The following is a 16,273-nucleotide window of genomic DNA, read 5'->3' as shown; positions in this document are numbered from 1 at the left end:
GACAATTGCTTGAACCCAGAGGTGGAGGTTGCAGTGAGCTGAGATCACACTATTGCACTGCAGCCTGGGCAACAAGAGCGAAACTCAATAAATAAATAAGAAAGGCATTTTTTTCTTGCCATTTATTTGTCAAAGAAACTAGGTCAGTTGTCGTATAGAATTTTTCACATTCTATATGACGTTGGCTGATTGGGTGGAGATTGACACATCCTCTCTGCCCATATTTCTTGTAAACTGGTAGATCTAGAGGCGTAATTGACTTCAGGTGCCAAGAGACTTGACAGTGGGTGCAAGTGCTTCTGGCCACATCACATCAGGATGCATGGAACATCTCATCTGTTCATTTTTCTTAGTGATAAGATTGACCAGTGGGTTCAGGTGATGTCAGCCTGAACCTTTCATATAAAGTTTCTCATGAGCTTCGTGTCTAGTGTTTTTAGCAACCATTGGTGGTCTTACCTGTTTATGAACATCATAAAAGGGAGATCAAACTATGTTTATCTTCTGGTACTTGCTTTTTGTTTTTTAACTTAATATCACATTACCAAGATCTGTGTACATTGCTGTCTATAACTGTGGCACCTTTTCACTACTGTGTAATAGTCCATGCACCCTCTCTTTATGTGAACCTTTGTCTCCTCTCACACCCACACTCATCTTCCCCAGCAGCCATCCATGGGTAGTGGCGGGGGGCAATGGTGGTGGTGGTTTTTTTAATCCATCTCATTGTCTGAGTCCTGGGGATTGGATATGTCCTGTTCTGCCTCTCTCCCAGTCTGAAGTTGAAGCTCTAACTGAACAACTAAGTGAAGAGGAGGAGGAAGAAGAGGAGGAAGAAGAAGAGGAGGAAGAGGAGGAAGAAGAGGAAGAAGAAGAGGAAGATGAGGAGTCAGGGAATCAGTCAGATAGGGTAAGAGACGGAGGCTGATATCTCCAGAGGAGTGGGAGACTGTGGTCCTGAAGGTGTTGGGGGGCCCCCTTGGGGTGAGGGTTTGTAACTCCTCCTCCTCCCCCTTCCCAGAGTGGTTCCAGTGGCCGGCGCAAGGCCAAGAAGAAGTGGCGAAAAGACAGCCCATGGGTGAAGCCATCTCGGAAACGGCGCAAGCGGGAGCCTCCACGGGCCAAGGAGCCACGAGGTAAGGAGGCTCTGCTGCTTTTGGGTGCCCTCCTCCAGCCCCCGCCCAGCCCCCAGAGTGTGTGCACACACACACGCTCTCGCATGTCCACCTGCATGTACCCACGCGTCCAGGCACCTGTGAGCTCGCACTCTCACTCTCTCTGTCTCTGTGTCAGGAGTGAATGGTGTGGGCTCCTCAGGCCCCAGTGAGTACATGGAGGTCCCTCTGGGGTCCCTGGAGCTGCCCAGCGAGGGGACCCTCTCCCCCAACCACGCTGGTAATTGCCAATTGCTGGGACAGGGAGCCACTAGGGGGCGACCTCAGGGCAGGAGGGAAAGGGAAGGAGGGGAACCACGCCAGAGCCGGGGTGTCCATGGCCAGGCTTTAGGGGTTCTGGGGCATGGGGGTGAAGTAGGGAGGGAGTGAGAGGACCCGCCAGGGGTCCCAGTGGGTGAGGTTCAGGGCGTCCTTCAGCTCCTCTTTTCCTCCGTCCAAGGGGTGTCCAATGACACATCTTCGCTGGAGACAGAGCGAGGGTTTGAGGAGTTGCCCCTGTGCAGCTGCCGCATGGAGGCACCCAAAATCGACCGCATCAGCGAGAGGGCGGGGCACAAGTGCATGGCCACTGAGAGTGTGGACGGAGAGGTGGGGCCGTGGGCTGGTGGGAGAGGTGCCAGGGCGTCCAGTCCCGGGCCCCAGCCTCACCCTCTCTTCTCACCCATCCTCACCGCACACAGCTGTCAGGCTGCAATGCCGCCATCCTCAAGCGGGAGACCATGAGGCCGTCCAGCCGCGTGGCCCTGATGGTGCTCTGTGAGACCCACCGTGCCCGCATGGTCAAACACCACTGCTGCCCGGGCTGCGGCTACTTCTGCACGGCGGTGAGTGACCAGTGGGGCAGACAGGTAGCATGCCCCATGGCAGAGGGGGCCCCGGCAACCTGACCATGTCGTTTCCCTGCTCCCAGGGCACCTTCCTGGAATGCCACCCTGACTTCCGGGTGGCCCACCGCTTCCACAAGGCCTGTGTGTCTCAGCTAAATGGGATGGTCTTCTGTCCCCACTGTGGGGAGGATGCTTCTGAAGCTCAAGAGGTGACCATCCCCCGGGGTGATGGGGTGACCCCACCGGCTGGTGCTGCAGCTCCCGCACCCCCACCCCTGTCCCAGGATGCCCCCGGGAGAGCAGACACTTCTCAGCCCAGGTACTGGCCTCCCCCTTCTCTATTGTCTGTTCCCTGCCCCATCACTATTGCTCCTGGACATGAGCTCCTTCTTCCACAGCGCCCGGATGCGAGGGCATGGGGAGCCCCGGCGCCCACCCTGCGATCCCCTGGCTGACACCATCGACAGCTCAGGGCCCTCCCTGACCCTGCCCAATGGGGGCTGCCTTTCAGCCGTGGGGCTGCCTCTGGGGCCAGGCCGGGAGGCCCTGGAAAAGGCCCTGGTCATCCAGGAGTCAGAGAGGTGAGTGGGGAGTTGTTCAGCGACTGGGGCTGAGGCCAGAGGAGCCGTGTCAAGGCTGATGCTGGAATCTGAGGAGCTCCCCTTCTCTCCCCACTCCCATGCTCCCTTGGCAGGCGGAAGAAGCTCCGTTTCCACCCTCGGCAGTTGTACCTGTCCGTGAAGCAGGGCGAGCTGCAGAAGGTGATCCTGATGCTGTGTGAGTGCCACCTATTCCTTCAGCAGACCTTGACCAAGTTCCATGTATATACCAGGCACTGGGCACAGGGCCAGGAGTAGTCATGAAGGATACCGTCCTTGCCCTGAAGGACTTAGTGTGGTGGGGAAAAGACACACATAACCCGTGACAATGGGGACGGTGGTGACTCGTAGGTGCTGGCTCCTGTTCTGAGTGCTTATACTTGTTAGCCTTGGCTTGCACAGGGAGGTTAGGGACCTTGCACAGTGCACAGCGGTACTGAGAAGTAAGGCAGGGTTTGAATTCAGGCAGAGCTGATGCCTTTGACTCCTTATTCTGATAAATGCCGTGGTGGAGGCAAGCTCAGAGAATGCCAGGAGGGGCCCTGACCCAACTTTGAGCTCTGAGAAGCCTTCCTGAAAGAAGTGCCACCTGCCCCCTAGCTTGCTTACCACTTGTCCCTCCCTCTCCCGGTGTGGCGGGCTCTCCCCGCAGTGGACAACCTGGACCCCAACTTCCAGAGCGACCAGCAGAGCAAGCGCACGCCCCTGCATGCAGCCGCCCAGAAGGGCTCCGTGGAGATCTGCCATGTGCTGCTGCAGGTCAGCACGGGCCCGGCCCCATGCCTCATTCACCAGGCCCTTAGGCCCCTCCCCTGCCCCATGCCTCCCTGGTGCCAGCCCTCCTGCCCCCTCACAGGCTGGAGCCAACATAAACGCAGTGGACAAACAGCAGCGGACGCCACTGATGGAGGCCGTGGTGAACAACCACCTGGAGGTAGCCCGTTACATGGTGCAGCGTGGTGGCTGTGTCTATAGCAAGGTGTGCACGCAGGCAGCAGGGCGTGGCCCCCAGAGTCAGGGACCAGGTTTGGGGTGCCAGCCGGAGACTCATTTGCCCATGTCTCCCTCAGGAGGAGGACGGCTCCACCTGCCTCCACCACGCAGCCAAAATCGGGAACTTGGAGATGGTCAGTCTGCTGCTGAGCACAGGACAGGTGGACGTCAACGCCCAGGTCAGTGGCCCACCCAGCGCAGCCCCTCCGGCTCCCTGGTGCCTGGGTTCCTTGGCTCGGCCTCAGACTTTGGGCCCCCTTTCTACATCTGACCTCTGGCCCTTTCACTCTGCCTCAGGCTGCTTGTGTCTGTCCGCCTTGCTTTCTTCCTCATTTGTATTTCTCTTCATTCTTTTCTTTTTCTTGCTTCTTTCTCTTGATCAAGTTTCAGAATAATCAGTTCCTGCCTTCGTCTCTGAAAGTGTCCAGTGAGGCTTTTTTAACTCTCGGGTTGTCATACATTGGATGTGTTTTCGTCATTTATTGGCATTCTTCTCAGTCTTTGGATTATTCCATCATTATCTAGGAGAAGCCCCTTCAAGAGGCCTCTGTGGCCGTGACATGACCCAGTGGCCCAGTGGCCTTTGAGAGCATCCTGACCTTTCAGCACATTTCCTGCCCCTGACTCAGCATCCACCATTTCTCTAAGAAACTCTGCTTCCTTTATGGGAAACTTTTTTTTTTCTTTTTTTTTTTTTTGAGATGGAGTCTTGCTCTGTTGCCCAGGCTGGAGTGCAATTGTGTGATCTTGGCTCACTGCAACCTCCACCCCCTGGGTTCAAGTGATTCTCCTGCCTCAGCCTCCCGAGTAGCTGGGATTACAGGTGCCAGCCACCGTGCCCAGCTAATTTTTGTATTTTTAGTAGAGATGGGTTTTCACCATATTGGCCAGGCTGATCTTGAACTCCTGACCTCGTGATCCACCCACCTCGGCCTCCCAACGTGCTGAGATTACAGGCATAATCTGGCCACTGCGCCGGCCAGAAACATTTTATAGAGAATACAGTCTATGGACCTCGGAGTGTTTATTATTACTGGGTTGTCACTGCTTCTAGGACTTGTGAGTGGGCAGACTTAGGAAATTTTTGTTTGTTTTTTGTTTTAAGAGACAGAGTCTTGCTGTGTCACCCAGGCTGAAGTACAGTAGCAATTCACAGACAGTCATAGTTCACTGCATTCTCGAAATCCTGGGCTCAAGTGACACTCCCATCTCAGTCACATGAGTAGCTGGGACTACAGGCACGCGCCTTCATGACCAGCTCCTGGCTGTGTTTTTTGGAAAGAGAACAATTACTCACTTTATTTTCTCTCCGGCATCAGGCAGTAGGCACTACTAGTCCCATTTTTTAGATGAAGAAACTATGACCCAGAGACGTTAAGTGACTTACCCCGGGTCCCACAGCTCGTGAATGGTGGAGCTGGGATTCACACACATGGCCAATCTTGACCATTTGCAGCTTTGGTGAGCAGGCCCAGCTGCCCCCACCCTCACTCCCTTCCCACCCACAGGACAGTGGGGGGTGGACGCCCATCATCTGGGCTGCAGAGCACAAGCACATCGAGGTGATCCGCATGCTACTGACGCGGGGCGCCGACGTCACCCTCACTGACAACGTGAGTGAGAGTTTGGTTGAGGTAGGGCAGCCCCAGGCCCCTGAGCAAGGTGGAGGCTGGATTCAAGGGCCCAGCTGCCTGCACCTCATCTGTTCCCCTCCTATCTCCACAGGAGGAGAACATCTGCCTGCACTGGGCCTCCTTCACGGGCAGTGCCGCCATCGCCGAAGTCCTTCTGAACGCACGCTGTGACCTCCATGCTGTCAACTACCACGGGGACACCCCCCTGCACATCGCAGCTCGGGAGAGCTACCATGACTGCGTGCTGTGAGCCCCTGCTCCGCCCTTGATGCCCCTGCCCCCACTTCTTGCAGCCTCAGACCCCACATTGGGCATCTTGTCCCCTCTTCAGGTTATTCCTGTCACGTGGGGCCAACCCTGAGCTGCGGAACAAGGAGGGGGACACAGCATGGGACCTGACTCCCGAGCGCTCCGATGTGTGGTTTGCACTTCAACTCAACCGCAAGCTCCGACTCGGGGTGGGAAATCGGGCCATCCGCACGGAGAAGATCATCTGCCGGTGAGCCCTGGGCCCCTCTCTGCACCCAAGGCCACCTCCCCACCCAGCCTCCCCAGGCTCCGTTGCATCCTCACAACATTCCCCAACTCCTCCCCATGTACCACTGAATCCCCAGAACCACCCACAGGCCCCCTCCCCACTGGGGTTGCCACATATAGCAAGTAAAAATAGAAGACACCCCGTTAAACTGGAATTTCAGATGCACAGATGCATACTTTTTTAGTGTGAGAATGTCCTGTGTAATTTTGGGGACATAGTGTACTAAAAAGTTATTAATTCTTCTTTTTTTTTTTTGAGACAAAGTCTCGCTCTGTTGCCCAGGCTGGAGTGCAGTGGCCGGATCTCAGCTCACTGCAAGCTCCGCCTCCCGGGTTCACGCCGCCATTCTCCTGCCTCAGCCTCCTGAGTAGCTGGGACTACAGGCGCCCGCCACCGCGCCCGGCTAATTTTTTGTATTTTTGTTTCACTGTGGTGTCGATCTCCTGACCTTGTGATCTGCCCACCTTGGCCTCCCAAAGTGCTGGGATTACAGGCGTGAGCCACCGCGCCTGGCTATTTCTTTTTTATCTAAAATTCCACGTTAACTGGCTGTCCTACATCTTACCTGGCAACCTTACTCCCCTGCCCCCAGCCCCAGGAACCTCCCCAACTGTCTCCCTGTACCTGGAGTAGCTCCTCACCCCGTTCCAGCCTCCCATCACCTTCTCCCCGTCTTCTGCAGGGACGTGGCTCGGGGCTATGAGAACGTGCCCATTCCCTGTGTCAATGGCGTGGATGGGGAGTCCTGCCCCGAGGATTACAAGTACATCTCGGAAAACTGTGAGACGTCCACCATGAACATCGACCGCAACATCACCCACCTGCAGGTGAGTAGGGGGCCGGGGCCTCCCCAGAAGGACACTGAGAGCTGCCAAGTACAGTTAGACAAGCTTCAAACCAACAAAGGCACTTGGTCTAGGAAGGGTTGGCTGAAAGGAAGCCCTGGTGTGGGGTCGCATCCACCCCAGGGGAGGGATCCTTTTCCTGGGTAACACATGGACCCCAAAGAGAGGACAGTGGTTAGGGGGTCGGGGCACCGAGAGTAGAGGAACCCAGACCCATCGTGGGGTTGAGCTGACCCCTGCCTCCTCGCCCCAGCACTGCACGTGTGTGGACGACTGCTCCAGCTCCAACTGCCTGTGCGGCCAGCTCAGCATCCGGTGCTGGTATGACAAGGTGCGTGCCCCTTGCCTTGGCCACAGACACCCGGCCCCTGCTTCAGAGGAGCCAGCCTCCAACAGGCCAGCTCCCTGGGACCTTGTCCTTTACCTACCCTGTGGGGGAAGTGACTGAGAGGACTGGGCAAGGCCTGGGAATCCTGGGACATGGCTGGGATAGCAATGGGCGTGTGCCCAGGTCTATGCAAATCAGGGATGATGCTCCTGCATTTCCTGCTCTTGGATCTCAGAGCCTGTGTGACCTCCCCAACCCCATCTTCTCTGTCTCTGGGTTGGGTTCAGCAGTGGATTTTTCTGTAGAGTCTTGGGGTTCCTGGGCGGGCAGCTGAGGTGGCCCCCAAGGAGAAACCACTGTCCTCCCCTCCGCACCCTAGGATGGGCGATTGCTCCAGGAATTTAACAAGATTGAGCCCCCGTTGATTTTCGAGTGTAACCAGGCGTGCTCCTGCTGGAGAAACTGCAAGAACCGGGTGGTACAGAGTGGTATCAAGTGAGGCCCTGCTCCACAGCCCACCCTCTCCCCACCTCACCCTTTCCTCCCTGCCCGTGGGGCTTTTCCAGGGCCTCCACCCAACAGCGCCCTCTCTCCTACCCCCAGGGTGCGACTACAGCTCTACCGAACAGCCAAAATGGGCTGGGGGGTCCGCGCCCTGCAGACCATCCCACAGGGGACCTTCATCTGCGAGTAAGTCACCAGGAGCACCTTGACACCTGGTGGGAAGGAGATACATGGCCACTGCTGACTGCCAGGCCTCCCTCTCATCCCCCTGCCCTGATGAGTCACATGTCTCCATCTGGCCACTCTCTTGCCAGCCTCCTCTGACCCCTATTCCTGCAGCTGAGCAGCCAGCCTCCTCTGACCCCTATTCCTGCAGCTGAGCAGCCAGCCTCCTCTGACCCCCATCCCCGGAGCTGAGAACGGCACCTGCCTCCACTCTGCCCAGACCACAGGTCTTCCCTCCCTCCACCTCTACCCTCTACCTTCCCCTCTACCCCCTCCTCGCCCTTCCTAGCTGGAGAAAGTGCCAGTTTGGGAGACAGACAGACTTGGATTTGAGCCCCTCTCTTCTTCTGGATGTCCTTGGCCAAGTTACTTAACTTCTGTGAGCCTCATTTTTCTTGTCTGTAGAGTGGAGGTGATAACAGCTACCTTTCTGTCCACCTCCTCAGGGGCCTGTCCCTCTCCATCAGTTCTCTGCCCAGCATCTGTAATCCCCCACTTTCTCTTGGCTCCCATCCCATGACCCTCAGTCTTACCTTGGTCTCCTTTGGCCTTTATTTTTTATTTTATTTTATTTATTTTTTGAGACGGAGTTTCAACTCTTGTTGCCCAAGCTGGAGTGCAGTGGCACAATCTTGACTCACTGCAGTCTCCACCTCCCCAGGTTCCAGCGATTCTTCTGCCTCAGCCTCCCAAGTAGCTGGGATTACAGGCACGTGCCACCACACCTGGCTAATTTTTTGTATTTTTAGTAGAAACAGGGTTTCACCATGTTAGTCAGGCTGGTCTCGAACTCCTGATGTCAGATGATCCGCCTGCCTCGGCCTCCCAAAATGCTGGAATTACAAGCTTGAGCCACCGCGCCCAACCGTCCTCTGGCCTTTAAAAAAGATAGTCCTCTAACCATACTTGCCTGTTCAAGAGACCATCCAGTTTCTCTCCATCATGTCATCTCTCAACTTCTCTAGCAAGCAGCCCCTTCCTGCTGGGCCTCAGTTTCCCCACCATCCACTCACTGCCTGTCCCTGGCAAAATCGGCCTTTGCCCTTCCTGCTCTGCTGAAGCTGTCTCTTGACAGTCACTCCCCACCCCACGTCCTCTCCATGTGTCTTAATCTCCCAGTGTCTGCTCACCCCTCCTTAGATAGCCAGCTCCTCTCCTCCCTCTGGTGTCCAGATATGGGTGCTCTTGCCCTGACTCATGCCTTGAGTTCCTTGCCACTCCTGTACCTCTGGCTCTTCCTGCAGTCCTGGCCCCTCTTCTGTCCCATATCGCCCATTCCTGCCGGGTGGTTCCTAGTACACAAACCTCTCTGTATCCAAACCTGAACTTCCCACCCAGGCCAACTGCCCCTACACACTAATCCCCTAAGTCTCCCTGTGCTGACTGAAGGCTTCCTCTGTCGAGGCTGGAATGCTGCCCTTTCACTTGCCCACCACTGCTACTCCAGGCCTTCCCTTCCCCACACCTGCCAGCCCTGCCTATTCCAGATTCCACAGGCTTGTGAAGAGAGATGGGGCCTAAGCCGCCTCCTAATAGCCCACACTCACCTTCAGAACCGTGGGTTCCTGTCCCACAGGTATGTTGGGGAGCTGATCTCTGATGCTGAGGCTGATGTGAGAGAGGATGATTCTTACCTCTTCGACTTGGACAACAAGGTGAGCAGGAGACCCCCCCCTTATCCTGCTGCTCCCCAGGGCTGGCTTTCAGGAGCTCCTGGGAAGTCAGTAAATGGAAACCTGGGGATGAGGGACGGGGGAGTCAGTGGGTGGGGAGGGCGATCAGGGAAGCAGGGCGGGGGGAGATGTGAAGAGTGCCGTCCCCCCACCCCAGGATGGAGAGGTGTACTGCATTGATGCTCGTTACTATGGCAACATCAGCCGCTTCATCAACCACCTGTGTGACCCCAACATCATTCCCGTCCGGGTCTTCATGCTACACCAAGACCTGCGATTTCCACGCATCGCCTTCTTCAGTTCCCGAGACATCCGGACTGGGGAGGAGCTAGGGTGAGACTCTAGGGGTCTCTAGGGGCTCTGCCAGGGGGTGGAGATGCAGCAAACCTGGGACCTGAAGGCTGGCATGTACCTGGTGTCCAGGCATGGAGCAGTGCAGAGCTTCTCAGACTTCAGTGTACATAAGTATCTCCTGGAGGACTTGGTGAAACAGTCCTGCGCCTCCCAGCGAGATTCTGAATCAGTAGGCTTGGAATGGGACCTAGGATTCTGCATTTCTAACAAGTCCCCAGGCAGTGCTGATGCTGCAAGTCCATAGAACAGACAAGGGCTGAGATCCCATCTGGAGAAGACAGGTTGGGTGCGAGGTCCCTCGATCTGGAGAAGACAGGTTGGGTGCGGGGTCCCTCTTAGGGAGTAGGATCCACAGGGTCTTCCAGGTGGGCTCTTGGTGGCTGGGTCCAGCTCCCACAAGTTCCTGTTTTCCTCTGACAGGTTTGACTATGGCGACCGCTTCTGGGACATCAAAAGCAAATATTTCACCTGCCAGTGTGGCTCTGAGAAGTGCAAGCACTCAGCCGAAGCCATTGCCCTGGAGCAGAGCCGTCTGGCCCGCCTGGACCCACACCCTGAGCTGCTGCCCGAGCTCAGCTCCCTGCCCCCTGTCAACACATGAGAACGGACCACACCCTCCCTCCCCAGCATGGACGGCCACAGCTCAGCCGCCTCCTCTGCCACCAGCTGCTCGCAGCCCTTGCCTGGGGGTGCTGCCATCTTTTCTCCCTACCAGCCCTTCACACATTCCTGACCAGAGATCCCAGCCAGGCCCTGGAGGTCTGACAGCCCCTCCCTCCCAGAGCTGGTTCCTCCCTGGGAGGGCAACTTCAGGGCTGGCCACCCCCCTGTTCCCATCCTCAGTTGAAGTTTGATGAATTGAAGTCGGGCCTCTATGCCAACTGGTTCCTTTTGTTCTCAATAAACGTTGGGTTTGGTAATAAACTGCTATTTTTGTGTTGGGGTGGGGAGAAAGCACACTCTGCTAGAGGGAATATGGGTCCAAGGGCCAGAATAGGATGGGAAGCAGGCTGGATGGGTGTGGCTGGTGTGACGGCTGCCCAGTGTGGGGCGGGGAGGTGGGGGGTTGTGGGGGCCCGCTATGAAGATCCCATTTCCCACGCGCAGTGGCGCACGCCTATAATCCCAGCACTTTAGGAGGCTGAGGCAGGAGAAACCTGAGGTCAGGAGTTCAAGACCATCCTGTCCAACATGGTGAAACCCCATCTATACTCAAAATACAAAAAACTTGCTGGGCGTGGTGGGGGGCACCTGTAATCCCAGCTACTCGAGAGGCTGAGGCAGAACTGCTGAACCCAGGAGGCAGAGGTTGCGGTGAGCCAAGATCAAGCCACCACACTCCAGCCTGGGCAACGAGTGAAACTCCATCTCAAAAAAAAAATACAGGTCCAATTTCCACACTTTAATCTTTGGCGGGAGCGTGTTGTGAGTGTATGGCAGTTAAGGTAGTTTGTGAGATTATAAAGTGTTTTCTTATCAGAGCATGCCAGGTCATTCACTGTGGTCCGTAGTGCCCCCGGGAAATAGCCTTGAGCCCCGGTCCCAGGCTCCAGCTCCCCAACCCACTGGGCAAAAGTTGAGAAGAAGGAACTAGAGTGTGTCGGGGACCACAGGCGGGGGTGGGGCTGTGACGTGTAGGAGGGCGGGACAGGCAGCAGGTGAGACGCCAGGTCTCCAGGGCTCCAATCACTCTGGAGATTGAACCATGGGGGGAAAACAGCAGGACAAGGATGATGAAGCCTATGGTGAGACCCGGGCAAGGCCCAGGACCCTGTGGAGGGAGGGGAGGACGGGTGCTATGGGAATGGTGGCTAGGGCTGGCTCCAGGGAGAGGAACTAAGGAGAGTCCTGTGTCCCTGAGGGGAGGGCCCGGGAACCGGGAGCCATGGAGGGAGGGAGTCAGGATCCTGGGAGGAGGATGGGGCGTGGGGGCTGGGGCTGTTGCTGGAGAGCCCGTGGGGAGTGAAGCTAGGTGCTTCTGAGGAGTTGGGGCTGAGGTCCTCGGGAGGAGGGAGAGATTTCAGGCCTGGACTCTGGGTCCCCAAGGGCAGGTCCCTAGGAAACAAAGCCGAGATGAAAGGTGGCAGGTTGGGGCCCTGAGCAGAATGGGGCTGGAGGCTGGGAGTGTACTGTGCTGCAGAGTCTGGGTGAGGCTAGGGCCCCTGTAAGGAGGAGGAGATTCAGCCTAGAGTCTGGGTCCCTGACGGGGAAAGCTGCTTGTAGCCTGCCGGCTCCCTTGAGGAGTCAGGGGACCCTGAGTGGGCTGGCCTTCACCTGCCAGGCTCTCCGGGAGAAGTGGCAGAGGGAGTGGGTTCTGCTGGGCATCCCTGTGAGGAGCTGGGGTGAAGGTCTTTGTGGAAAGGGGGCTGGGGTCCTGCCTAGGGGTCTCTGTGAGGAGCTAGGAGCAGGAGCTGGTCTTGGAGTACTTTGAGGAATAGGGACAGGGCCCCTGGGGTTTCTGTGAAGGGTGAGGCCTGAGGGGAGAAACAGCAGGGAGCCTGTTTCCAGAACCTGCGGGGAAAAGGGGCTGGGGTTCTGAGGAGAGAAGGAGCTAGGGGCCGGCATCCAGATTCCCATGGGCAGCGAAGGCTGGAACTCACCTGCAGAGGCCCCCCTGGGTTTCTGCGCTGAAGGGGAAGGAACCCACATGACGGACCTTCTCGAGGAGAGGCTTGAATCCCTTAGGGCTATAGGGGAGTGGGCAGTGAGGACTCCCAAGTAGACTTCCTGAAGCGGCTTCAGGTCAATCATTGTCCATAAGTCATGGAGGGACAGAGTCCAGGGCACCTGGGGAGAGCAGGTTCCTTCCCAGACTCCTGCCCAACCCTCGGCCCTCCCTCCTCAGTGCCCACAAGGAACCCTGACTGCCCGGCCCTCCTCCTCCGTGTGTGTGTACTCAGGGAGGACCAGGAACTCAACGTGCCTGCAATCTCTGTAGCCGGGCTCAGGTGTCACTCTGACTGCTGGCCCAGAGCCCGGAGCACACTGTGGCCAGAGGACTGAGGTCCCACCGGAGTGAGGATGTACAGGGCTGCTTCCCTCCCCAGGCCCTGCTGGAGCTGACACCTTTGTCTCCAGTTTCTTTCCCCATGGCCTTGAGCCAGAGTGCAAGGCAGGGCCTGGGACAGATGTGGGAAGAAACTATGACCTCCCTGAGGGTCTGTGGGTCTGTGTGATCCCTGGGGAGGGATTAGGGCGGAGAGAGGGATGAGAATGAGGGTGTGAGAGCCACTGGGAGTCCCACATCCCAGCTAAAGGGAGACTCAGGAGAACCATGCCAGGGTAGGGCAGGGGACCAAGGCCATTTCCCAGATGGACTGCCTTGAGATGTGAGCCGGAAACTATAAAGGCCTTCCTTCCCCTCCCCGTGGCCGCCTGGGTGGAGTTCCCAAGGAGCTGCTGAGCTGCTGACCAGGCCTGGATCCTACCTTTCCGACTCCCCAGTTTTCCCCTCCTGCCAGTCCTGCTCTAGCCCATCTCCCTCCAAACACCTGAGGCCTGGGTAGGATCCCGGGGCTAGGAGGACTCAGCAGGACAAGATATGCAGAGAGAGACTCATTCTCCACACCTCTTCCCATGTCCCTCAGGGAAGCCAGTCAAATACGACCCCTCCTTTCGAGGCCCCATCAAGAACAGGTGAGCTCTGGGTACTGCTCCGGGGGCTGGCAGGGGTGGTGGGTGCAGTGTGGAATCCAATATTTGCTTTGTATTTGCTAAAATATTAGTAAGAAACTTGTGAAAAAGACGAACTTCTGCCCCAGGTGGGTGGTGCCCTGGGGGGATGGTTGCGTCTGGAGCAGGCATCCAGGGCTTCCCAGTTCCGGGGGATGTTCTGTTTCTTAAGTGCGGGCCTCACAGGTGGGAGGACTCGCCCCGCTGAGCCCTTGAGAGCTGTGTGCTTTCCTATCTTTTGCTTCAGAAGAAAGTTTACCCACCCAGAAAAAAGTTTTCTTTCTTTTTGTGTTTTGGAGATGGGGGTTCACTGCAGCCTCAAACTCCTGTGCTCAAGTGATCCTCCTGCCCTAGCCTTCTGAGTAGCTGGGACTACAGGCATGCACCATCACACCAGGCTAATTTCTTTGAGATGGGAATCTCACTATGTTACCCAGGCTGGTCTCAAACTCCCGACCTCAAGTGATTCCCCTGCCTCAGCCTCCCAAGTAGCTGGGATTACAATCATGAGCCAATGTGCCTGGCTAGGTTTTCTAAATAAAATAATATATTTTTTAAAACTTTGCCGGGCAGTAGTGGCACATACCTGTAATCCCAGCTACTTGGGAGGCTAAGGCAGGAGAATCGCTTGAACCCAGGAGGCAGAGGTTGCAGTGAGTCAAGATCGTGCCACTGCACTCTAGTCTGTGTGACAGAGTGAGACTCTGTCTCAAAATAAAAAAGTAAAAGCAATAAAAAATAAAAATAAAGCCTACTGATGCCCACGCTGCAGCATCCCCCAACTCTCTAACCCTTGACCCCTCTAGACCATAAGCCCTACCTCCCCAAGTCTCCTTAGCTCAGCTTCTCATTTCTCTCTCAGAAGCTGTACAGATGTCATCTGCTGCCTCCTCTTCCTGCTCTTCATTCTAGGTTACATCGTGGTGGGGATTGTGGGTGAGTTTCCAGCTGCTCAGAGCCGGGGCAGAGGGCGAGGGACAGTAACCCAGGGAGGGACCATTCCTGTAATTGCCCCACTAAGTCCCTGCCCTCCAATGACTCATCTGTGCCTCTGTCTGCAGCCTGGTTGTATGGAGACCCGCGGCAAGTCCTCTACCCCAGGAACTCTACCGGGGCCTACTGTGGCATGGGGGAGAACAAGTGAGTACAAAGGCGAGAAGAGGAGGGGCAGAAACGAGGTCAGGTGGGGTGGGCAGGAGACACCCCCTCCAGCTCAGGCTCCAGACCTGTCCGTGCTCTTCCACAGCCTTTCCCTGCTGTCCCCACCCCACTTCGGTCTTCCTGAATCCGACCACTCCAGGTCACGTTGAGAACCACTGCTGGACAGTTAGCTTCTTGAGTCCCCCCAGAATGGGAGGCAGTGGAGAGTCGTGTTAAGTGTATGAGTTTTACCGTTCAGAGATTGGTGTTTGGATCCCCAACTGGACCAACTTTTGGTTGCATGGCCTTGGACAAGTTACTCAAGCTCTCTGAGCTTTGATTTCCTTATCTGAAATGCAAGGAGAATTCCATAAGCAATCCCAAGAGTCCTGACATGCAGATGTCCAATAAGAAATAAAACCTCTAATATTTGTATAGCATTTACTATGTTCCAGGCAGGCAGTAAACTTTACACACACAAGCTCATTGAAATCTCATCATGAGGTAGGCACTATTCTTTTCTTTTTTTTTTTTTTTTTTTTTGAGACGTAGTCTCACTCTGTTGCCCAGGCTGGAGTGCAGTGGCATGATCTCGGCTCACTGCAAGCTCCGCCTCCCAGGTTCACACCCTTTTCCTGCCTCAGCCTCCCAAGTAGCTGGGACTACCAGCGCCCACCACCATGCCTGGCTAATTTTTTTGTATTTTTAGTAGAGATGGGGTTTCACTGTGTCAGCCAGGACAGGATGGTCTCGATCTCCTGATCTCGTGATCCGCCCACCTCGGCCTCCCAAAGTGCTGGGATTACAAGCGTGAGCCACTGTGCCTGGCCCACTATTCTTTTATATGGAGTAGAACCAAGACCGAGAACAAGTGACTTGCTCAAGATCATGAAGATGATATGAAGTCATGGAGCTCCAAGTTCATGCTCTGAGCCATTTGTCAGCTGCTGCAATGCTGACTTACTCTGAGAGATCTTCTAGGCGTCTCCCTACCTCCCCAGCTGAGCTAGGGCCAGGAGCTGGGGGGTGACTGGTCTGGGCCATGCTGGGCTGGGCCCACTGTATTCTTGAGAAATCACCCTAGTGGTCCCTCCCCTCACCCAACACCTGACCAGGCCCTGATGCACACGGTCCCTCCCCTCCCACAGAGATAAGCCGTATCTCCTGTACTTCAACATCTTCAGCTGCATCCTGTCCACCAACATCATCTCAGTGGCTGAGAATGGCTTACAGTGCCCCACGCCCCAGGTCAGAGCCTGGGACCTGCCTCTGCCCCAGATCTCACGCAGGGTCTCAGGTTCCAGCCCCTTAGCATTCTCTCTGCGCCCAGGTGTGTGTATCCTCCTGCCCGGAGGCCCCATGGACTGTGGAAAAAAACCAGTTCTCGCAGACTGTTGGGGAAGTCTTCTATACAAAAAACAGGAACTTTTGTCTGCCAGGGGTACCCTGGAATATGGTGAATATTGCCCCTAACCTCATCACTGTCGCCCAGGAGGGCTCAGCATGGGTGCAAGTGGGAGGGGGAGTTGGGTAGATGATCACCAGGTTGGCTCTCCTGGGGTGTGTGGGACAGGCTGAGCCCCATGGTGGTGGTGAGGGGACCCGCTTCTTTATCCTGCTCTGTGTCTGTGTGTCTGTCCTTTCACTCCTGCCACAGATGGTGATCACAAGCCTGCAACAGGAACTCTGCCCCAGTTTCCTCCTCCCCTCTGCTCCAGGTGAGAAGCACAAATTCCTTCCTCAGACATCATCTAGTCCAATGTTTT

General features: G+C 56.1%; 2 protein-coding genes across 3 annotated transcripts in view; both read left to right on the top strand.

The window, feature by feature from the left end:
- Positions 1-10,619, top strand: part of EHMT2 (euchromatic histone-lysine N-methyltransferase 2) — an 18,173-nt gene extending 7,554 nt beyond the window's left edge. Inside the window, exons 7-27 of one of the 2 annotated variants that reach the window (XM_011944752.1) lie at positions 776-910; positions 1,022-1,136; positions 1,294-1,395; positions 1,615-1,763; positions 1,856-1,999; positions 2,086-2,321; positions 2,401-2,583; positions 2,697-2,779; positions 3,254-3,360; positions 3,458-3,580; positions 3,672-3,773; positions 5,103-5,207; positions 5,320-5,474; positions 5,560-5,727; positions 6,449-6,593; positions 6,865-6,942; positions 7,319-7,434; positions 7,543-7,629; positions 9,245-9,323; positions 9,499-9,674; positions 10,116-10,619. In XM_011944752.1, the coding sequence (XP_011800142.1) occupies positions 776-910; positions 1,022-1,136; positions 1,294-1,395; positions 1,615-1,763; positions 1,856-1,999; positions 2,086-2,321; positions 2,401-2,583; positions 2,697-2,779; positions 3,254-3,360; positions 3,458-3,580; positions 3,672-3,773; positions 5,103-5,207; positions 5,320-5,474; positions 5,560-5,727; positions 6,449-6,593; positions 6,865-6,942; positions 7,319-7,434; positions 7,543-7,629; positions 9,245-9,323; positions 9,499-9,674; positions 10,116-10,296 (2,769 nt within the window). In that variant the 3' untranslated portion in view covers positions 10,297-10,619. The remainder of the gene's footprint in view (positions 1-775; positions 911-1,021; positions 1,137-1,293; positions 1,396-1,614; positions 1,764-1,855; positions 2,000-2,085; positions 2,322-2,400; positions 2,584-2,696; positions 2,780-3,253; positions 3,361-3,457; positions 3,581-3,671; positions 3,774-5,102; positions 5,208-5,319; positions 5,475-5,559; positions 5,728-6,448; positions 6,594-6,864; positions 6,943-7,318; positions 7,435-7,542; positions 7,630-9,244; positions 9,324-9,498; positions 9,675-10,115) is intronic. The other variant, XM_011944753.1, reaches the window with a different exon arrangement.
- Positions 10,620-11,334: 715 nt separating this feature from the next.
- The window catches only part of SLC44A4 (solute carrier family 44, member 4), a 25,098-nt gene continuing 20,159 nt past the window's right edge, over positions 11,335-16,273 (top strand). The window contains exons 1-7 of the mRNA XM_011944751.1: positions 11,335-11,440; positions 13,283-13,331; positions 14,230-14,303; positions 14,429-14,507; positions 15,656-15,755; positions 15,838-15,963; positions 16,165-16,225. Coding sequence (XP_011800141.1) covers positions 11,401-11,440; positions 13,283-13,331; positions 14,230-14,303; positions 14,429-14,507; positions 15,656-15,755; positions 15,838-15,963; positions 16,165-16,225 — 529 coding nt within the window. The 5' untranslated portion in view covers positions 11,335-11,400. The remainder of the gene's footprint in view (positions 11,441-13,282; positions 13,332-14,229; positions 14,304-14,428; positions 14,508-15,655; positions 15,756-15,837; positions 15,964-16,164; positions 16,226-16,273) is intronic.

This window comes from Colobus angolensis, unplaced genomic scaffold, assembly GCF_000951035.1.
Source record: "Colobus angolensis palliatus isolate OR3802 unplaced genomic scaffold, Cang.pa_1.0 Scaffold236, whole genome shotgun sequence".
NCBI lineage: Eukaryota > Metazoa > Chordata > Mammalia > Primates > Cercopithecidae > Colobus > Colobus angolensis.
This window is presented reverse-complemented; position numbering and strand designations above follow the sequence as displayed.